This window comes from Sapajus apella, unplaced genomic scaffold (assembly GCF_009761245.1).
Source record: "Sapajus apella isolate SASKATOON/1434 unplaced genomic scaffold, GSC_monkey_1.0 scaffold153, whole genome shotgun sequence".
NCBI lineage: Eukaryota > Metazoa > Chordata > Mammalia > Primates > Cebidae > Sapajus > Sapajus apella.
Genome location: NW_022437093.1, coordinates 1,867,520 through 1,890,357, shown reverse-complemented (window position 1 = coordinate 1,890,357; position 22,838 = coordinate 1,867,520). Strand labels below are relative to the sequence as shown.

At 47.2% G+C, this 22,838-nt stretch overlaps 1 protein-coding gene across 3 annotated transcripts in view; it reads left to right on the top strand.

The window, feature by feature from the left end:
- ITGB3 (integrin subunit beta 3) overlaps positions 1-22,260 on the top strand; it is a 56,994-nt gene extending 34,734 nt beyond the window's left edge. Inside the window, exons 7-15 of one of the 3 annotated variants that reach the window (XM_032265956.1) lie at positions 581-676; positions 1,096-1,185; positions 1,842-1,976; positions 3,168-3,597; positions 8,621-8,843; positions 9,808-9,908; positions 12,013-12,132; positions 16,872-17,038; positions 19,900-22,260. In XM_032265956.1, coding sequence (XP_032121847.1) covers positions 581-676; positions 1,096-1,185; positions 1,842-1,976; positions 3,168-3,597; positions 8,621-8,843; positions 9,808-9,908; positions 12,013-12,132; positions 16,872-17,038; positions 19,900-19,965 — 1,428 coding nt within the window. In that variant the 3' untranslated portion in view covers positions 19,966-22,260. The remainder of the gene's footprint in view (positions 1-580; positions 677-1,095; positions 1,186-1,841; positions 1,977-3,167; positions 3,598-8,620; positions 8,844-9,807; positions 9,909-12,012; positions 12,133-16,871; positions 17,039-19,899) is intronic. The other 2 variants (XM_032265957.1, XM_032265958.1) reach the window with 2 other exon arrangements.
- The last annotated feature ends 578 nt before the right edge of the window (positions 22,261-22,838 follow it).

Below are 22,838 nucleotides of genomic sequence, written 5' to 3'. Positions count from 1 at the left end.
CAAGCAGGAAGAAAGAGGTGCATCGTTTTGACACCACTGGCCTGCACCTCTTCATCTATCCCTGGAGTTCACAGGCAGGTTTCTGTGCTACTTAACCTTCTTGTCTCATTGTCCCCCACTTTTTTTAGAGACAGGGTCTTGCTCTGCTGCCCAGGCTGGAGTACAGTGGTGCAATCATAGCTCACAGTAACCTCCAACTCCTGGGCTGAAGCTATTCCTGCCTCAGCCTCGCAAGTAGGTAGGACAACAGGCACTTACCACCACATCTGGTAAATAAAAGGAAATTTTTTTGCCACTGAGGCTGCAGTGAGCTGTGATCTTGCCACTACACTCCAGTCTGAGTGACAAAGCAAGAACCACCCCCGCTTTTTTTTGAAACAGTCTTGCTCTGTTGCACAGCTGGAGTGCAGTAAGGCAATCTTGCTATGTTGCCCGGGCTCTTGTCTCACTTACACCATGGAGTGAAAAGGTTTAAGCACCACCACTGTCCGAGCCACAGCCCAAGCAAGCTCGGTTCTAAGGTTTAGACCTTAGGGATGTACATGAGACTTCATTAACCTCTCCAACCTCATTTTCCCAGGATTATCCCTCTTTGGGGCTGATGACTGAGAAGCTATCCCAGAAAAACATCAATTTGATCTTTGCGGTGACTGAAAATGTAGTCAGCCTCTATCAGGTGACTGTGCCTTCAGGCTTCCTGGAGTGGGCCCTGTGATGGTGGGAGCACCAGGTGGCTAGCATGTGCTCGCATTGGCCATAATCCCCAACCAGGAAAGACTCTCCTCCAATCCTCTCCCCGGGAGCTAAAGGTTGCACTCTGGGCCTTTTTCCTGCAAACTTGACCTTATGAGGTGTGTGTTGGTGTTTGGGGTGCTGGAGGGGAGGTAATTCAGTGGGGTGAGGGCTTCAAGAGGTTTCCTATACTTTTGCTGAGGGCTGAAAAACTGCCAGATGTATTCCTGGCAGCGGCAATTGAAATATCCCATACCTCCCTCCAATCTTCGTCTCAGGACCCTCAGTCTGATTTGGGGAGGGCTTTTGGAGATGACCACCTTCCTTCAGTAAGCTCTGGACATCTTTTGTCTTCCTTTCTAGAACTATAGTGAGCTCATCCCAGGGACCACAGTTGGGGTTCTGTCCATGGATTCCAGCAATGTCCTCCAGCTCATCGTTGATGCTTATGGGGTAAGTGTCGCGTGCTGGGAATAACCCTGCTGAGAGTCCACCTCATTTGGCTTTCACACAGGGCTCAGATTTGTGAGTCCCAGCTGGCAGCCTACCACCTAAGAAGGTCTTACTACCTTCTCCGTGTGCTCCTAGAGGCCAGGCAATGGCCCGCTCTGGGAGGGATGCGGCCTTCTGAGAAGGAAGTCGCCCAGAAAGAAAGAAAGGGGATGGGGATGGGGATTAGATGGAGCAGGAGCAGAGCCCTGGATTGTAGGGGCAGAGTGAGGGAAAACTGGGCTCCAGTAACAGGGAAAAGAGAGAGCTGAGACATGGGAAAGGTGAGGTTGATGAACATTAGGTAGAAAATGCCACTTTCCGAGGTGACCAGTATTGGCACTCCCCTTTTACAATGTCTATGAGGCCTGCAGGAGGGTGTAGCTGGTCTGTTTTTCCCAGACTCACCTAGATGGGAGTGGAGACAGAAAGAGGGAGCAGGTTCCTGGGCAGGAAACAGCGTTCTAGGGGTGCTCCGGCAGCCTCCAGGGCAAATCTTGGCCTCTGGCACTGCTGGGGTGAGTCCAGAGCTACTTGGCAGATTTTGCTTGGGATGGAATTGGCTCTTGCCATTTCCCATTTCCTCATTTTCTTGTCTTCTTGTGCCCCTTTCTGTTCAGAAAATCCGCTCTAAAGTAGAGCTGGAAGTACGTGACCTTCCTGATGAGTTGTCTCTGTCCTTCAACGCCACCTGCCTCAACAATGAGGTCATCCCTGGCCTCAAGTCTTGTATGGGACTCAAGATTGGAGACACGGTGAGGTGGGCTGGGCAGGGCCTTTGTCCTGGAGCATCTGTGGGCACCGGACCCCCTTTCTTCCCTTTGCAATGACTTAAAATGGCCTCCTTCCACCAGAAAAAAAAATATGGGCAGGAAAAAATACCTTTCCTGAAAGTCATTCCAACTTAGATGTAATGGATCCACCAATCTTTTCCTCTGAGCCTTCTGTGCATAAGCCATTTCTGTTACGTGAACTTCACTATCAGGAATTTTAAAAACTTACAATTTGATTACCTTTGTTTATGTATACACAGTCGATCTCAAAGGAAAATATTTCTTTACCTTTAGTTCCTCACCAGTCTCCAGCCTTCCTATGGTAATTAATGTCTTTCTTTTGTAAAATGACACAAGAAAGTAAAATCTAAAATGTAAAACGGCAGCATCACCTATAAATATTTATTGAGCACTAACACCGTGTCAGGCATTGTTCTAGCTGCTGAGGATTTAACAGCAAATGGAACAGGCAAAAATACCTACCATCATGGAACTTCTGAAATCAGATGTTCATTTCACCACTCTAGTCCCTCCATGACTTTCCTTGTTGGTCGTTTCTCCTCTGCTTCTGCCTAAGGGGAAAGGGGTTGGTGGGAGGCGAGGGACAAGGGGAAGAAAATCGCTCTTTGGATCCACTGATCCCTTCTATTGATATATCTGTCTTTCAGGCACTTGTACAAACATCCCGCCTTGGAAATGTTGTTCTGAAACATGCCTGATTGCACAGCTGTGAAATGTATGGAACTGGAAGTAGATTCTTGAGCTTAGGGTTGACCACCATGTGGCATTGTGTGGTGCAAAACCGTGCCTTGTGCATCTTGCTGATAATTACAATCAGTCCAGGTTGCTTAGGTGGCCAGAGCAGGGTGTTCACATGATCACAGGTTCTGTTCAGTTTGAGCTTGTCTATCTCACATGTGGAGTAAATAAACAGCCTTCTATTATTTACTGACTGTGAACCATGTCTCTGCAGCCAGCAAGATATGTCACAACGATATTATTCCCATGCTCGTGTTTTTGGTAGAGGGAAGGCTGAGGAACTCCAGATTGCAGAAGCATAAGACACCCAATTTGAATATTCCTTGGCAGGGCAGGGAACAACTGTTTTTCATCTAGAGCTGGAGTGTTAACTTGGCCCACCTGTGTCTAAATGCAATCTTGCTTTCCATCCAGGTGAGCTTCAGCATTGAGGCCAAAGTGCGAGGCTGCCCCCAGGAGAAGGAGAAGTCCTTTACCATCAAGCCTGTGGGCTTCAAGGACAGCCTGGTCGTCCAGGTCACCTTTGATTGCGACTGTGCCTGCCAGGCCCAAGCTGAACCTAACAGCCGTCGCTGCAACAATGGCAATGGGACCTTTGAGTGTGGGGTGTGTCGTTGTGGCCCTGGCTGGCTGGGGTCCCAGTGTGAGTGCTCAGAGGAAGACTATCGCCCTTCCCAGCAGGACGAGTGCAGCCTCCGGGAGGGCCAGCCCGTCTGTAGCCAGAGGGGCGAGTGCCTCTGTGGTCAATGTGTCTGCCACAGCAGTGACTTTGGCAAGATCACGGGCAAGTACTGCGAGTGTGATGACTTCTCCTGTGTCCGCTACAAGGGGGAGATGTGCTCAGGTAAGAACTGCAGAGCCCCCTGTCCTGAAACCCACACCCCCTCATACACCTGCAGCCTCTGGAAACATAGGTGAGGGCCTGAATGGGCCTTTGTGGGCAGAGGTGTAAGTCAGCGGCTCCTAATCTTTTTGAGTATAAGGACCAAACCCGTTTTCAGGTTTAAAAAAATTACTGATAGATGATAATTAAATTTTTATTATTTATAGACTTAGAAAACACGTGTGAGAGTATGTAGTAAGGTTAGTAATAATTTTACATGAGTTTATCTTTTTATCACAAGAGACCTGGAAAATAGAGTAGGGGAGAGTGAGAGATCAGAGATGCACACAGATGAAATCATACAAACAACAACCATTTGGATTGGGGGTGAGGCAGGAGTTTCACTTTGTTTTACTATTTGACAGTATTTACACTAATTCAAAGTACCAAAGGAAATGGGTAAGTTTGAAGTGGGAGACCCATGGGAAGAAGGTTGGGGACTGAGGGAGAGAGGGTGGTCCGAGGAGAGTACTGTGATGGCCCGTGGGGGCACTGCCAGTCCTCCTCCGTGGCCTGATGGTTCCTGGTCTGATGTGAGGTACTGTGGGAAGATCCCAGCCAGGGCATGTTTCCTTTGGCTGCTGCCCCGCTAAAGCCACAAAACAAAGCTGACTGGGTCAGCGGCCCCGGTTCCTGCCTCTCACCATGCAAGTACGGGTCATCCTCAGTGCATTCCAGTCTGATCCATGAGAGAACCACAAGATGTCTTGCTAGGGTGTCAGGTGCCCACCTAGCCTCAGATCTAGACCCCACGGTGCCATCATCACTTCCTCCAGTGACAGATACTCAGGGGCACACATCATTGAGCACCTGCCCTGTGTATCATTTGGTCCATATAAGTGAACCAGGGGTCATGCATGATCCCTGATCTCTCTGAGCTTCCAGCCCTGCTCACCATTGGCCCTTGCCACAGCTGCTGGCTCTATGGTCCATTCTTTGCCACAAGCAGGGGCTCAGGAGGCAGATGTGCTGTGACTCGGCCATTTCCCTAGCCCCTGGCTTGTAAGCATGGTGGCTGGTTTCCTGGCCATCCCCCTTGTCCCCTCCCTACCTTGGGCCTGGTCTTCGTGGTTGTTTGTTATCAACATTCCTGCCTCAAACATCAAGGGGTGCATCATCCTCAAGGGAGTTTTCCGCTTGCCACATCCACAGCCACAGATCAGTCAGGTACCCTCTGTGAGCCAGATTCTGTGCTGTTGTGGAGTAGGATAGAGAGGCATGAATAAGACAGTTAAACAAAGATAATTCCCAACATCAGGCTGAATCTGACAGATCCCGGAAGTGTGGGGTGCTCAGGGAGTGTAATGGGAGTCCTCTGGAGCAAGACTGACTGGGGACAAGGGAGGCCTGGGTGGCTTCATGGAGGAAGTAGGCTGTCTGATGGATCGCAGGAAGGGCAGGCTCAGGACAGAGAGGAGTGGAACGAGCATCAGCCCAGAAGGTCTGGCTGTACAGGGAGAGGGCTCTTGTTCCCAAAGACCTTAGCACCTGTTCCTTCCTCGCTCTTCCAGCTTCCCTCCCTTTCTCCTCTTCCACTCTTTCATTTTTTACTCCACTCCCCTGACTTTCCTATGAACCCAGGCTCAGCCTCCCTTTTGCAGGAGGGGTGCCAGTACTGTGACATTACCACACTGTGGCTTCCTTTTAAGGGCTGACCCTGCCAAGGCTTGGGGTCAGCCTGATGGCTCTGGCCTGCCACTTCCACTCCCAACCTCACTCCCTGGCTGGCCCATCTTGTCAAAGATCGCTTTGTTTAGCCTCACAAAGGAAACACTATGGGACAAGGGTTTCTGAGGAGGCGGAGGTCTCTGAGTGCTGCCAGGCCCCTGTGGTGTCGGTCTTTCCCATCCAGGAGCCATGGCCAAATGCAGGGTGTAGTGAAAGGCGGAGGGCGCCTGGCTCTGCTGGCTGGTGCACTCCTCCCCCAGCTGCTGTGAGGTTGGCCAATAGCAGCTCACAGCTGCCCCTTCGGTGGAGAACTGCCCTCGGCTGACAGGAGCTGCCTTACCCCTAGATGTTGGCCAATGACTAATGGACAAGGGGTTACTCAAGGCCAGACTCTTTGCCTCAGGATAGGCCTGGCTTTGTGGTCATTCTGTGAGGGATCAGGCTGGAGGGCGTCTGGCTGAGACCACATTCCTGCCAGCTCTGCCTCTTGCCCTGTCCTGTTTCCCTCCCCCCTCTCTACTTCCTCAGTGAGTCCCTTGAATGAGATCCTCTAGCAAGCCACACTTCTAGGGAACCTAGCCTCGGGACACAGCCTTTCTGCCTTCCCCACCCTTCCACCGGTCCAACATTGCTACTTTCCAGACACACTTAGCAGCTGGGGCAGCTTGGGTCATGTTCCCCATCCTTCCTGGGAAGCAGACATTTGTTTCCATGCCCACACCATAGTGCACTGGCATGATCATGGCTCACTGCAGCCTTGAACTCCTGGGCTCAAGCGATCCTTCTGCCTTAGCCTCCCAAGTAGCTGGGAATACAGGCACTTGCCACCATGCCCAGCTAATTTTCAAAAATTTTGTAGAGGTGGGATCTCACTATGCTGCCCAGGGTGGTCTTGAACTCCTGGGCTCAAGTAATCCTTCTGCCTTAGTCTCCCAAGTAGTTAGGACTACAGGCTCTTGCCATCATGCCTAGATAATTTAAAAAAAATTTGTAGAGATGGGATCTTGCTATGTTGCCCAGCTGGTTTTGAACTCCTGGGCTCAAGTGATCTACCCACCTCGGCCTCCCAAAGTATTGAGATTACAGACGTGAGGCACCATGCCTGGCCTTTGAAGGTTTTTAAGCAGTTGAGTGGCATGATCAAGTTGACTTTAAAACAGTGGTTCTCAACGGGGAGTAAGGAGCTATTTTGTCTTCCCTCTCTGCATTGGTAATGTCTGGTGATATTTTTGATGGTTACAACTGGGAAGGTGCTACAGATATGTAGTGGTGGAGCTCAAGGATGCTGCTAAGCATCCTAATATACAGGACAGCCCTCCACAACAAAAAATTATCTGGCCCCAGATACCAAAAAGTACCAAGGTTGAGAAACCACCTTGTGCAAAGAGAATCCCGGCCACAGAGGAATTGACGATAACCTGGAGAAGGAGAGATGACTGAATTGTCTGGACACAGGACCAGGCTGGGGAAGGGCACGGAAATGTCTACAGTGAGGCCCATTTGCCCTTCACTTAAATAGTTCAGTTCATTTGACTCCTGAAATGTTCCCTCCTTGAAATTTCTCATTGAGATCAAGCCTAGTTATTGGACTTTCCATAACTTCTTTCTTACTAGTTTGGTCTGGGTGACTGATTGAGACTCTCAAATAAAAAAGAACTTGGCACAAGCCTAGGCAATATAACAAGACCCCCATCTGTACAAAAACAAAAATAGCCAGGTACAGGGGCACATGCCTGTAGTCCCAGCTACTCAGGAGGCGGAGGTGAGGCAGGAAAATCACTTGAGCCCAGGAGTTTGAGGTTACTGTGAGCGATGATCACACCACTGCACTGTAGCCTGAGTGATAGGTTGAGACTCTGTCTCAAAAAAAGTAAATAAAAAGAAAAAGAACTTGGCACGGTGCTCGACACACATTAAATGACTCCTTGGTTGGTTTGGAAAATAGATACATATTCTCTTCTCTAAATGCTTTCCAAGTCTGTTCCACTCTACTCCCAGATATATGATGAGACTCCCAGATACGGTATGATGAGGTCAGATTGAGAAGAGAACAGGACGAGAAAGACAGGTTGTGTTGGTGAACTTGAACTGCACCCGTAACTTTAAAAAACTTAATTAATTAATTAAAAATGTTTGATGGTGGTAAACGTTTCTGCAACTGCTGAGTGCAGAGGCAGGAACCAGGACAAGTCAACAGTGGCATGGCGGAGGCCATCAGGCTACATGAAGCCATTACTAGCGATTGCCTCTACTGCTGTTCACCTTAGGAAAATCTCTCTTTTATTCAGTTAATTTCTTTTATTTTCTGACTTCTTTTCTCTACGGCATTCATGGGATTTGTTTAACTGCGCTGGCCCTCGGCAGTCTGGGAGGTAGGGTATATTTGCCCTCTGTGCTTACTTGGCTCTGTTGGCCAACTCCATGGGCTCTCGGTGCTGTCCCTCTGCCCCTTGGATGCCCCGCCCCATCTACCCAGGCATTCAGGGTGCTCTGTCTGCACCTTCCCTCTCTGCATTTGGAGGAGCCCCGTACCCTGGATGTCTCCTTTCCTTCTTTCCCTATGTTACAATTTTCCTGTCTTGTGCATGCGCCCTCAGAGCCCTGCTTCTCACCCTGCAAGGTGACACCCAGCTGCTTTAAGAAACGGGATAATGGAAGTGGTGGCTGCTTTGTTAGTGGGATGGGGCCTGCTCTTCCAAACTGTACCCTATGTTGTTGTCTAACCAAACTAGGTGGCCAGGATGACAATGGTAGGTCTCTCGGATCAGGTAGGACAGGCGAGCAGCCCTGTGTAAGGTCAAAGGGAGAGAGTTTTGGGGCTTGGGAGGCCTTTTGCCATCATCAGGTCACATTGTCAAGGCTACTGAGTGCCCTGTGTAGGCTCAGGGCTGTGGCTTTGTGCTGTGTCAGCCCTCAGGGCTAAAGAGCTTGCTTCTAGTCCTTAGACTAGAAGGAACTAAGTCTCCTACCCTTTCTCTTGCCTTTCTCATAAGGCAGAAGTATTCAGAATAAGGCAAGAGAGAGGGTACGAGGTCTAGGAGACTTGGTTCCTGAGAATCTCTTGCTCTACAGTGACTCCGAACAAGTCTTGCCATACCTTGGGACACTTAGAAAACTGAGTTTGTCCCCACTGGGTAGGACTTCGCTGGGTAGGACTCTGCTGGGTTGGACTCCCCTAGGTAGTGAGTCAATTTCCTGCCAACCTGGAGGATCTTTATCTGTGTGGTTGGGAGAGCAGGGTGGTTGTGTGTAGCCTGCTGCTATGGGGGTGGGGCTCTCGCCAGCTGGTCCACCCTCCTGGGCTGTGTGTTTTCAGGCCATGGCCAGTGCAGCTGTGGGGACTGCCTGTGTGACTCCGACTGGACCGGCTACTACTGCAACTGTACCACGCGCACCGACACCTGCATGTCCAGCAACGGGCTGCTGTGCAGTGGCCGTGGCAAGTGTGAATGTGGCAGCTGTGTCTGTATCCAGCCGGGCTCCTATGGGGACACCTGTGAGAAGTGCCCCACCTGCCCAGATGCCTGCACCTTTAAGAAGTGAGTGCACAGTTTGGAGAGAGCCAGGAGGCTGGGAGGTAGGAGAGAATCCCCTGACTAGAATCCCCAGCTTTCCAGGTCTGTTTCTTGCTCACCAGAGCCTTAGGGAGAGGAGTCCATTCCAGCCAGATGGCTACCGCTCCTTTTTCCACAAGGCTTTGGGTAAGTTGAAATAGAGCCGACTGTGAAGGGGCCAAAGTCGAACGAGCTGGACTTCGATTGAAGAATGTCCTCTCCTAGGGTAACATCCTGAATCCCTGGGAGTTGGGAGGAATGCTAAACCAGTCTGAGGAACGTTCCAGTGCTAATGTTCTGATTCAGTGGGAGATGTGAGGGCTGGAATTCTGGAGGACATTCTGTGAAACCATTACAAACCTCCTGTGTTAGGGGCCAGGGGAAGCCCTGTCAGCCCATGTCCATGGCACTGCAATTGTGCTTACCGCTTTAAGCAGGGCCAGATTTACAAGTGTGCAACCTCCGCAGCTGTACAGGGCCCTGTGCCTAGAAGATCTCATGCTTGTTTCAATGCTCTGCCATCACTGTCTTGATATTCTTAGTGATCTTTGAACAAGGAACCTGACGTTTTCATTTAGCACTGGGCCCACAAATGACATGACTGGTTCTGACTTTATAGTTCTCAGAAGTGGCATAGGACTCACCACCCTGGCACAGCCCTGGATGGAATGGGAAGTTTAATGAAGGACCTGGGAGGCCTATGGCTGCCAGGTGCTGCCTATGGGTGAGGGGGACACTCCTACCCCTGAACTCCACACTTGCCATTCAGGTCCCCAGGATTGTCTTATGGGTGTGTGTGTGTGTGTGTGTGTGTGTGTGTGTGTGTGTGTGTGTATGTGTTTTACTGGAGGTGGAGCAGCTTTCTGAATGCATGGAGATCGGAGCTGGACTGGGACTCACTTAGGCTTGCTCCTCCTTTGCCTTAATCACTGTGTCCTCTCTCCTTCAGAGAATGTGTGGAGTGTAAGAAGTTTGACCGGGGAGAATTACATGAGAAAAATACCTGCAACCGCTACTGCCGTGATGAAATTGAGTCAGTGAAAGAGCTTAGTAAGTTCAGCACATCTGGAGTTGCACACACCCAGATTCTAAATGTTTCTGATTCAATCCCTGAACCTATCCAACTCCCATCTGTAAAATGGAAGAGTGACTCATACCTCAGGGAATGCCGTGCAGGCTTGATGCACAGTGGACACTTGATGTGAGCTGGTGTCTCTGAGAGTCAGCCTGCTCTCTTCCTAATGTGTGCAGCTACCTACCACTTCTGCTTCCCAGAGCCCACAGACTCAGCAAGAGCCAGGAAAGGGAGCAAGTGCCTTCCTAAGGAAGGGAAGGGAATGTATCCCATTTTACAGATGAAAAAACTGAGGCACAGAGCTGGGAAGTGGTTGCCTGTGATGGTCATCATCTTAGCTTAGTAGGCCAGTAAGCGTTTACCAAGTTTACTTCTAAAAGTGTTATGCAGTGCCCAGGATTTTGCTTAAAGCTTTGCAGATTTGGAGGGAAACCTTCAACCTTATGGATAGGTAACCAAAATCTTAATCTGAAGCCCTTCTGCCCACCTTTTGAAATAAGTCAGACAGAAATACAAACAGTGGGGAGAAAAAAAATTTTGCCTGAAATTATTCTTGAAGTGTTCTCTGTACTTCTTAAAAGGAGATGATCTTTGCTGCTGTCGTCACATCTGATATGGGTTAGTGAGGCATTGGGTAGTACTAGGGAGATGGCAATCTCTCCACAGATAGCCATCTCCCATGAAAGTAGAAACACATTTCAGAGAGAGCCACAGTAAGACACAGCCAGCCAGTCAGCTTCCTGGTGGGGGTGTTATGGAAAAGAGGCTGATCTCTGGGCCTCTGGCTAATATCAAACGTAGGGCTGGGGTGAGGTTAGTGATATGGGGCTTGATTTGGGGATCTAGTTTTTCCTGTGGAGGAGATTAGGCTTGCTACGCTTTTGTCAGAGAGGAGAGGCTGCTGAGATGTTGAGTTATTTTTATCATCCAGACTAGGTGGGTATTACAAGTTAATTGATAAGTAGTTCTCTACCTCCACCTTCCCTTTACTGGTGGTATTGTAGTACGGGGAAAAGAGTTTGGAAACAAGCATATTAAAATAAATGCTTATTTGTATGGAATTTTGTAACTTGTAAAAGTTATAAAGTACCTTTCATGTACATTATCTTATTCTGTCAACAGCCTAGTGAAGTAGAACTACAGCACTATTATTATCTTCATTTTGAGTCTCAGGAAAGTTAAGTAACTGGCCCAAGCAAGGGAATGGCAAATTAAGATGAGAACTAGATCCTAAAATCCATACTCTTTTCCCTGTATTATAATTCCGCTGGTTTTCTGAAGGGTTGTTGAGTTCAGGTCTGCAGTATGTGTTTTGAGACTCCTGTTCTTGTTCTGCTTCATCACTAATTTGCTGTGTGACCTGGGTACCTTTGCTTAATTTCAGCATGTGTTGGTTTCGCTCACCTGGTTTCATCAGTGTGGGGCATAGTGCAGCTGGTGGAGGGTAACCCCTAGTGTCATGGCAGAATAACAGGTTTTAGAATTAGAAGAGATGAAGTCTACAAAACATGGTGAGAGTCAGAGAAGAGAGGATAGCTCTGGGGAAGTATATTGGATCAGAAACAGAAATGGAAGAAATAGAGCAGCTGCATAAGCAAACTATTGAGAATCACTAAGCAAACAGAGAAAGGAAAGAGAGGGAAGGGTACACCAACTATTTGTTAGGCACTACTTACTTTATGCTGTTTAGTTCACTGAACTTGTGAGGTGGGGGTATCATTTTCTTTTTATAGATGAAGAAAGACTTGATGAGGTCAGGTAATTCACTCAAGATCACACAACAGGTAGGTAGTGAAGCCAGAATTTGAATTAAATTGTGTAATACTGTTATATCATGTCTCTTTCAGAGGAAGCATTAAGAACCAAAAAGGGCCCTTTTTGCAGTACAAAATACATCAGTGGGGGTCAGTGACTGGCAACTGCCAGACACAACAGCCATCTTGAATCTGGGCATTGTGCACAGGAGGCACAGGGTTTCCTGTCACATACTTTTCCAGAAGTCCTGTGATAGGGGTTTGGAGTGGCCCCATCTTCCAGCAATTGACTCACTTTTTATTCCTCCATTTTCCCTACTCCCAGAGGACACTGGCAAAGATGCAGTGAATTGTACCTATAAGAATGAGGATGACTGTGTTGTCAGATTCCAGTACTACGAAGACTCCAGTGGAAAGTCCATCCTGTATGTGGTAGAAGAGCCAGGTGAGTGAACCCTGAGGGCTCCTGGCCCTGCCCCAGGAGGGAGAGGGAGAACCATATTAGGCAAGAATTTCTACTCATTGAGCCTCTTAAACAAAACAGGTTAAGCCTGCAAGTGATAAGTTAGGGGCCACGCGTGGTGGCTCATGCCTGTAATCCCAGCAATTTGGGAGGCCAAAGTGGGTGGATCACCTGAGGTCGGAGTTTGAGACCAGCCTGGCCAACGTGGCGTCTCTACTAAAAATGCAAAAAAATTAGTTGGGTGTGGTGGTGCATGCCTGTAATTCCAGCTCCGCAGGGGGCTGAGGCAGGAGACTCACTTGAACCTGGGAGGTGGAGGTTGCAGTGAGCTGAGATCATGCCACTGCACTCCAAACTGGCTGACAGGTTGAGACTCCATCTCAAACAAACAAACAAATAAATGGTAAGTTAGGGACTGTCATCTGGGTGAAGGGTATTTATAAACACAAATATTATCAAAAAAGTGACTTGTTAATTGAGGAGACAGAAAAACCAGAAAGCAGGTAAAGAGAAGAAGATAGATATGGGTCTCATCAGTGGACAAAATGTATCATTGCATTTTTTTGAGGCAATGATGTCAAGAAGTAAATAATTTAAATTTTAGGACTTTACAGCACACAATATCTGCACTACTAAAAGTGAGATGGTTGACTGTACTTCAGAGGAAGGCCTGATGGTTGGAGGTGTTGACCTTTCCAGGTTTACTGCAGGACGTAGGGATGGGTTTGAGGCACTAATGCAAAGCTGCCCTGAACACTGAAAGGACAGTGCCTTCTGGAAGCAGGAGGAGTCCATCCCATCATAAGACACCAGCCACAGGCTTGTCACCATCCAATGCTGTCAATTGCTTCCTTCCCTTTAACACCTTTATGGCCTTTGTTCCCCTTAAACAACAGATTAAGATGAGTTATTGGAAAACATTTTTGAGTATTTACTGCCATAACACCCCTTCCTCCACATTAGGAGAATGGAGCCCAGATCCATAGACCCACATTTCCGATTTTTTTTTGAGATAGGGTCTCATTTTTTCACCCAGGTTGGAGTGCAGTGGTGTGACCTTGGCTCACTGCAGCTTCAACCTTTTGGGCTCACACAGTCCTCCCATCTCAGCCTCCCTGGGACTACAGGCATACACCACCACACCTGGCTACTTTTTAATTTTTATTTTTTGTAGAGATGAAGTCTCACTATGTTTCCTAGGCTAGTCTGAAAATCCTAGGCTCAAGTGATCACCCCTCCTGCTCCGCCCCACCTCACCGCCCGCAGTGCTGGGATTACAGGTGTGAGTCATTGCGCCCTGCCAACATTTCCTATGTTGTTGCCCTGGAATTCTAGGCTGTGCCTCCCCACTCATCTCCCAACTCTAATCATTTCCTGGCTTAGAGTAGAATGTTGCAGCTGGGGTCTCAGACAATGCAGGGGAATCATTCTTTTCTCTTCTCCAATTTACGGTCTTGCAGGTACGCTCCTTGAAGGGCTGAGCTACCATAGGGAAGTAAAGACAGCACTGCCAAAAGTTTTGGCATTGGCCAAGTGGAGTTTAATCACATGGAGTGGGCTCCTGAGCTGGGCTCTTAACATTCCCGGATGTGGTTGCCAAATAAAATACACTATGTCCCATGCAATATTTAGTACACGCTTATAGTAAAAAATAATCATTTATCTGAAATTCAAATTTGTCTTGGCTTCCTGGTTTTTTTTTTTTTTTTTTTAGACAGAGTCTTGCTCTGTCACCCAGGCTGGATTACAGTGGTGCAATGTTGGCTCACTGCAATCTCTGCCTTCTGGGTTCAAACAGTTCTCATGCCTCAGTCTTCTGAGTAGCTGGGATTACAGGTGCCCACCACCACACCTGGCTAATTTTTATATTTTTTAGTAGAGACTGGGTTTCACCATGATGGCCAGGCTGGTCTTGAACTTCTGATTTCAAGTGATCTGCCTACCTTGGCCTCCCAGAGTGCTGGGATTCCAGGTGTGAGCCACTGCACCTGGCCAAGCGTCCTGTATTTTTGTTTGCTGAATCTGCCAACCCTACCCAGGATTCTCTGACCTTAGGTCATTTGTCATTGGTCTACTGCTGTGGCTGGAAGGACCCTCCAGAGGTTAACTGATCTTGCCTTCGGCTTCCAGGAAGCCCACCCCAAACTCCTCTCCAGATACATGGTTAACAGATTGTTTTTGCCTGAAGACCTTCTGCCACCCTACCTGTCCTGCCCATACTAATTTTGCAGAATTGAAGAGATTTTACTTTGAGAATTGAGGGTCAGCCCTATCCAAGTCTTCCAGAGAATCCATAATTGTTTTTCCCAGAAGAACTGGGGCCCTTCACTCCTGGGAACTTGGACACTGGAACCTCACAGCCTCTCTCCAGGCATTCATTTAATTACAGACATGTTGTAATTTGGCAGGCTGGGAGACAGCCAGCTTGGGTTGTGGTGGTGGTTGTTTTTGTGTTGTGTGTGGTGAGCATTGGGTGTATGTTTGGAGAAGGTGGGAGACAGTGTGGAAAGTGGGTGTGACTTCCTTTCCAGGCTCATCAGCTCCCTCATATATAAACACCTGGTTTCATAACACTTGAGTTACTGGAGTAAGATCACCTATTATATACCTGACATTTATGGGAAGTAGACCTCTGCAGAGTATGCTCAGCTTGACCCCCAGAGGCGCGACATGCCTGTGTTAGTTGTTGACTGGGGTTGAACAGGAAGTCAGCTTTCAATAGGGTTATGATTTTAGATGACTAATATTTTGGGAAAGAACTCAAAATATTGTCTTGACTGGCAGATCCTGGTCTCTAAGAATGCAAAAAATGTCATTAGGTTCGTAGCCCTCAGGAATGTAAATATATGAACCAGGGTAACAGACACAAATACTTGCAGGGGCTAAGGAAGCAAATAAGTTAGTAAAAACAGCTGGGTATGAGAAGATCATTTACAGTGGTAGCTGATATTTACTGAGCACTTATTCTGTGCCAGGCATTGTTCTGAGTTTTTAGGATATATTTAATTTAATTATGCCTCATAACAAGTTTCTTTTGAAGCCAGTGCTATTACTATCTTCATTTTAAAGATAGAGAAACAGGAAACAGACATTCAGAAAGGTTAAGTAATTTTCCAAATATCATGTAGCAGAGTTAAGTCACAAGTCAGGATTCCAACCCAGGGAGTCTCGCTCTAATGTCCACAGGAGCACAGACACACCAAGTCACACTGCCTTCCTTTAGGAGAGAGAAGGGAGAGTGGTGGGGATTCTGGTGAACTAGAAAACATGCGTTTTAACTAAAAGGAGCAGCTCCTCTTCAGCTCTAGCTAGCTGCTGCCCTGCAGGAATATAGGTACCAATGTTTCTAGCCATTTGGATTTTCTTCCCTCCCCTCCCCTCCCCTCCGCTCCCCTTCCCTCCCCTTCCCTCCCCTTCCCTCTCCTTTCCTTTCTTTTTCCTTTCCTTTCCTTTCCTTTTCTTTCTTTTCTCTTTTTTTTTCTCTCTCTCTACCTTCCCCTCTCTCTCTTTCTCCCTTCCTCCCCCCACCTTCTTTCTTCCTTTTTTTGAGATAGGGTCTCCCTCTGTCATCCAGGCTGGAGAACAGTGGCATGAACTCCCAGGCCTTGACCTCCCAGGCTCAAACGATTCTCCCACCTCAGCCTCCTGAGTAGCTGGGACTACAGGCATATGCCACCATGCGTGGCTAATTAAAAAAAAATCGTAGCAACAGGGTCTCACTATGTTGCCCAGGCTGGTCTTGAACCTCTGGACTTAAGTTACCCTCCTGCCTCAGCCTCCCAAATGCTGGCATTATAGGCATGAGCCACTGTGCCTGGTCTGGACTTTCTTTTTAAAGAGAATAATATAAAATTTTAGGGGGAGAATCTCCTGATTATTCAATATTGCCGATAAAATCAATTTTTATTTTTTATTTTATTTATTTTTATTTTTTATTTCTTTTTTTGAGATGGAGTTTTACTCTGTTACCCATGCTAGAGTGCAATGGCATGATCTTGGCTCACTGCAACCTCCACCTCCCAAATCCAAGTGATTCTTGTGCCTCAGCCTCCCAGGTAGCTGGGATTATAGGTGTATGCCACCACACCTGGCTAATTTTTGTAGTTTTAGTACAGACAGAGTTTTACCATGTTGGCCAGGCTGGTCTCAAACTCCTGACCTGAGGTGCTCTGCCCACCTTGGCCTCCCAAAGTGCTGGGATTATAGGTGTGAGACACTGTACCCAGCCAACTTTTAATTTTTTAATTTTTAAAAAACGTTTCTTTAGCTATAGAGGTACATGTGCGGGTTTGTTCTATAGATAAATTGTGAGCCATGGGGTCTGGTGTACATATTATTTCATCACCCAGGTAATAAGCATAGTACCTGATAGGTAGTTTTTTGATCCTCACCCTCCTCCTACCCTCTAACTTCAAGTAGGTCCCAGTGTCTGTTGTTCCCTTCTTTGTGTCTAATTTTAAAAATAAACACTTGGGTGAACCCCCACACAGAGGTATGACTGGGTTCTGTCTAGGGGTTACCAGGTCTAAGCTTCTGATTTGAGCCACTCAGGACAGATTATTGCTGTCCTAAAGATTGCCCCCTTAAAAAATTAAATTTTGAAAACTGTCCTATTTCCTTCAAGGACCTTAATCGCTTTGTCAAGAACACTTTATTCACAGCCAGTTCAAGTGATTCCTGCTTCATTCACAACCACCCTGCTCTGTGCTTCTTCCTGACAGAGTGTCCCAAGGGCCCTGACATCCTAGTTGTCCTGCTCTCAGTGATGGGGGCCATTCTGCTCATCGGCCTTGCTGCTCTGCTCATCTGGAAGCTCCTCATCACTATCCACGACCGAAAAGAGTTTGCTAAATTTGAGGAAGAACGCGCCAGGGCAAAATGGGACACAGTAAGAGGCTGGGCTGGGCATCTTCTAAAAAGTCATTGGTCTGAGACCCTTCAGTGGAAGCAGCAGATGCTTCGGGTGGTCAGGTTCAGCCAGCGCCATTGTCTTCCTGTTATCCTCTGTTCTGGAAACTGGGAGAGATGGTCTCACTGTCCCCTTGTCCTTCGGCTTCCTAAAAACCACCTGATTGTCTACCATACAGTCACTAGGAGCCACGTCAGGTAGTACTGACCAAACACAGATAGGACCCAGCTTTGCCCTGACCCTGAAGGAATGAGAAAGAAACATATTCTCCAACTGAGGGTGACAAGACAACCCTACCCTGAGAACACATAATATATTGTATGCTAATGAAGCCCAAAGCCTTAAACACAAATAGGAAAAAATATGATCACTAACATTTCCTGAGGATTTGGCATGTGCCTGGAACTGTTCTGAATGCTTTTTATGTATTAACTTATTTCATTCCTCTAACAACACTACGTGGTGGGCAATATTATTATTCCCATTTTGTAGGTGAAGAAACTGAACAGAGAAGTTAAGTACTTTGCCTGATTCTGGGAGGGAATTAGGTTACTATAGGGATATTTTCGGGTTAGCCTTTTAGAAATAGAGGCAGATGTCATTCCACTTCATTCTTTTCTTTCTCCTCAAATAAATGGTTACTTCGAGGCTGGGTGTGGTGGCTCATGCCTGTAATTCTAGCACTTTTGGGGACCAAGGTGGGCGGATCACTTGAGCTCAGGAGTTCGAGACCAGCCTGGGCAACATGGCAAAACTCCATCTCTTATTAAAAATATAAAAATTAGCCGGGCATGGTGGCGCATGCCTATAATCCCAGCTATTCGGGAGGCTGAAGCAGGAGAATTACTTGAACCCAGTAGATGGAGGCTGCAGTGAGCCGAGATCGTACCGTGCTCTGGATGACAGAGTAAGACTCTGTCTCAAAAAACAAAAAAGGTTACTTCCAAATCAGACTCTACTCTTTTATCCTTATTTTATTTAATTAAACAAGCACTTACTGAGAACATTCTATATACTTAATCCTACTCTATTCCCTTTTGACTGTTTTTTCACATTTCAGCTTTTTCCTGGACCCTCCAAATGGCCATTTCACTCCCCAGATGTCCAGGGTTAGGCTGCAAGTTTGTTCCCATTTGATGGTGATCCCAGAGCTTTGTACTCAAGGGTCCCATGAAACTGAAATGTTTCTGTTAGAACAGTGTGGAACATCCTGTACCTATGAGGCCCACAAGAATGTGTTTCGTGAAGCTACCATTAAACCTTATTTAATGGTAGCTTCACGAAACAAAGATTTGTTACTTTTTTTTTTTTTTTTTTGAAACGGAGTCTTGCTCTGTCGCCAGGCTCAAGCACAATGGCACGATGTTGGCTCACTGCAACCTCCACTTCCTGGGTCCTGGTTAAAGCAGTTCTCCTGCCTCAGCCTCCCAAGCAGCCAGGACCACAGGCCTGCACCACCATGCCCAGCAAATTTTTGTATTTTTAGTAGAGACGAGGTTTCACCATGTTGATCAGGATGGTCTCGATCTCCTGACTTTGTGATCCACCCGCCTCAGACTCTTTTGGAGAATAGTTTGGGAATCCTAGTGAGGGTCTTACTTTTTCTGATCACATGACAGTTTTGTGGATAGTGCTTCCCCCTCCCCTCTCCTCCCCTCCCCTCTCCTCCCGTCCGCTCTCCTCTCCCCGCCTTTCCTCTCCTCCCTTTCTTTACTTTCCCTTCCCTCCTTCCCTCTTTTTTTGAAACAGGGTCTCACTCTGTCACCCAGGTTGGAATGCACTGGTGCCGTCACGGCTCACTGCAGCCTTGATATCCTGGGCTCAAGTGATCCTCCTAGCTCACCCTCCTGAGTAGCCAGCACTATAGGCACACATCACCACAGCCAGCTAATTTTTGTATTTTTTTTTCCGTTGTAGAGACAGGGTCTCACTCTGCTACCCAGGCTGGTCTTGAACTCCTGGGCTCAAGCGATCTTCCTACTTTGGCCACTCAAAGTGCTGGGATTGCAGGCATAAGCCACCATGCCTGGCCATGGTTAGTGCTTGGCAGGATTAGATGAAAACAAATTGAGACTTATTTGAGCAAAAGCTGTCCTCTGTGTTTTGAACTCCACCTGCCACATTTCTGTCCCTTGTCTACATCTCCCATCACTGTCACAGGGAATGGAAAAGGGGAGAAGGGCAAAACAGAGAAGGACACAGGAGTAAAATAGGAGAGGTTCTGTCCTACAGTGCTGTGGGATCACTGAAGAGTGATAGGCTGAATTTAGCTCCTTAGAAATAGTAATGGGGAACAGGTGTGGTGGCTCACACCTGTAATCCCAGCACTTTGGGAGGCTGAGGCAGGTGGATCGCTTGAGCTCAGGAGTTTGAGACCAGCCTGGACAACATGACAAAACCCTTCCCTACCCCATCTCTACAAAAAATGCAAAATTATTCAGGCATGGTGATGATGTGTGCCTGTAGTCCCAGCTACTTGGGAGGCTGAGGTGGGAAGATGTCTTGAGCCCAGGAGGTGGAGGTTGCAGTGAGCTGAGATTGTGCCACTGCACTCCAGCCTGGGGAACAGAATGAAACCCTGTCTAAAAAGTAAATAAATAAATAAATAAGAAATAAGAAACAGTGGCGGGATGGCATTCTACCTCATCTCCTCCTGTTACTTCCTGTCAGTTTTCATGCCAAGAACTAAAGTGTGAGTAAAATGAACATTTTTCTGTTTCATTAATGGTGTATTCCAGAAAAGGGTGCCTTGGGAAAACTTTCTTAGATGAATTTTAAACTTTTGGGGTAGGGAAGGACTGAGGAATTCACTGTAAGATGCTTTTCTGTTTCCTCCACAGGCGAACAACCCACTATATAAAGAGGCCACATCTACCTTCACCAATATCACCTACCGGGGCACTTAATGATAAGCAGTCATCTTCAGATCATTATCAGCCTGTGCCAGGATTGCAGGAGTCTCTGCCATCATGTTTACAGAGGACAGTATTTGTGGGGAGGGATTTGGGGCTCAGAATGTGGTGGGTTGGGAGAATGTTTGTATGTGGAAGTATGGGTCTGTGTGTGTTTGTGGGGGGGGGATATGTGTTGCATGTGGGAGTGTGTAATTTAAAATTGTGATGTGTTCTGATAAGCCGAGCTCCTTAGCCTTTGTCCCCAGGATGCCTCCTGCAGGAATTCTTCCTGCTTAGCTTGAGGGTGACTATGGAGCTGAGCAGGTATTCATCATTACCTCAGTGAGGAGCCAGCTTTCCTCATCAGGCCATTGTCCCTGAAGAGAAGGGCAGGGCTGAGGCCTCTCATTCCAGAGGAAGGGACGCCAAGCCTTGGCTCTACCCTGAGTTCATAAGTTTATAGTTCTCAGGCCTGACTCTCAGCAGCTATGGTAGGAGCTGCTGGGCTTGGCAGCCCAGGTCATCTGTACCTCTGCCTCCTTTCCCCTCCCTCAGGCTGAAGGAGGAGTTGGGGAGAGCTGAACTATCAAAGCTGCCTGTGCCTTTCACCATCCCCTCAATCCAGCTATGGTTTTATTGCAAGGGAAGTCCTTGCAACCTAATTCTTTGACCTGCTGGGAGTGAGGATGGCAGGGCCACTCAGGGGTCATTCATGGCCTGGGGGATGTATCGACATCTTCCGGTTCATAATTACAACCCTCCAGATTTGCCCTATTGGCAGCTCTACCCTGGAGGTTTGTTTATAAGAAGCGTATCACCTTTACGCCAGCACCATCTCTTTATCTCCTAATTCCACACGTCACTGCTGTAGACATTTGCTATGAGCTGGGGATGTCTCTCATGACCAGATGCTTTTCCTCTAAGGGAGAGAGTGCTGTTGTAGAGCCAGGGGTCTGGCCCTACTCTTCTGGCCTTTTTTCCCTCATCCATGGCACCTCTACATACCCAGCCCTGTGCCTCCGTGTGCTGTATCCATCCATGGGGCTCATTGCATTTCCCTACTACCTCTTGGCTGCCTTGTGAAGAAATTATTCCCATGAATTGGCTGGGAATAGTGCCAGGATGGAATGATGGGCCAGTTGTATCAGCATGTGTGGCCTGCTCTTCTATGAGCTGGACAACCTCATTTTAACTCAGTCTTTAATCTGAGGGGCCACAATGCAATTTTATTTTATTTTTCTCATGATGAGGTTTTCTTAACCTAAAGGAACATGTATATAAACATGCTTGCGTTATATTTGTAAGTGTATGTGATGGCAAAGAAGGAGAGCATAGGAAACCACACAGACTTGGGCAGGGTACAGACACTCCCACTTGGTATCATTCACCAAAAGTCACTGCCCAGGGGCTGGATCTGTGAGAGGCTCTCTCACGCTGGAAGGCTATGGTGATGGATGGATGGACACACTGGACCTTTCCTGAGAAAGAGGGACTATTCTTTTGTTCCAGAAGAGCAGTGGCTCCATTGGTGTTGACATACATCCAACATTAAAAGCCACTCCCAAACACCCAAGAAAAAAAAAAAAGACTTAATAAGTTGTTCCATGAGCAGAAAACTGGAGTTCTGGCCTCAGTGTTGCAGCTAAATAATCTTTGACTCTAATTAAGGCAAGTCACTTTCTTCACCTTAAGGCTCAGTTTTCTAGTCTGAGAAATGATGGGTTTTGAGCAGCCAGTCTTGAAGGCCTCTTTCAGTGTCAACATTCTAACATGCTGGGACTTACTGTGGCATCAAATGTGTGGTCAAGATTCTGTGGGATATTGATACTGTTTGTGCTTTTAGTTGGGAGATCTGAGAGACTGGGCTTTGGCAAGAGCAGATGTCATTCCATATCACCTTTCTCAATGGGAGTCTCATTCTATCCTCTCTCCAAACCCCTTTTCCAACATTTGTTAATAATTACATCTCTCCTGATGTAGCACTTAAGCGTCATTTGGTTACTACTTCTTCCTTCACTTTGCACACGTTTGCATCCACATGTTAGGGAAGAGGAATTCATAAGTAGCTGAAGTATCTGTTCTGTATTCTTGTGTTAGCATTAAGAATACGCCTTGGAATTAGATACCGAGCCATGACTGAGCCCTGTCTCACCCATGGATCACTCCCTACTGTAGGGAATGGGAATGTGGTAGAGGGATAAGTAGGGGACAGGGAGGGATAGTCATGGAACCAGGAAGTCTGGAACCTAATTATGACCTTCAGCTGCTAAGACAGATCCATGAGAGTGTTAATGGGACATTTTCTTTGATAAGATGTTTTATATGAAGAAGCTATATTGAAGGGGAAGAAAATGTGTTTAAAGGGTGAGTCAAATCAGTAATCTTCTCTGAGCTACTGGAATGAAGTTCACAGGTCTCGAAGACCAGTACTATTTGTCAATATGTGAGGCTAACCTGTAGCTGCTTTCATGAGGTAGCAAATAGCAGTTCTGGCTTGTTGGGTGAACAGCTAAACAGTGTTCTGACATCAGATATCATAGTACAAAGGGATTGTATCTAGCTTTTTTGGAGAAAATTTATGTCTAGTCTTAGGATCTGTGGACAATGATGGGAAACTTTGAATATTCCTGACAAGTTGCCATATTAGGAGTCAGTTCTTTACTTCTCAGATATTCCTAGGTCATCCATGATTTTTTTTTTTTTGAGACGAAGCCTCACTCTTGTCACCCAGGCTGGAAGGCAATGATGTAATCTTGGCTCGCTGCAACCTCTGCCTCCTGGGTTCAAGTGATTCTCCTGCCTTAGCTTCCCAAGTACTGGGACTACAGGTGCCCACCACCATGCCTGGCTAATTTTTGTATTTTTAGTAGGGATGGGGTTTCACC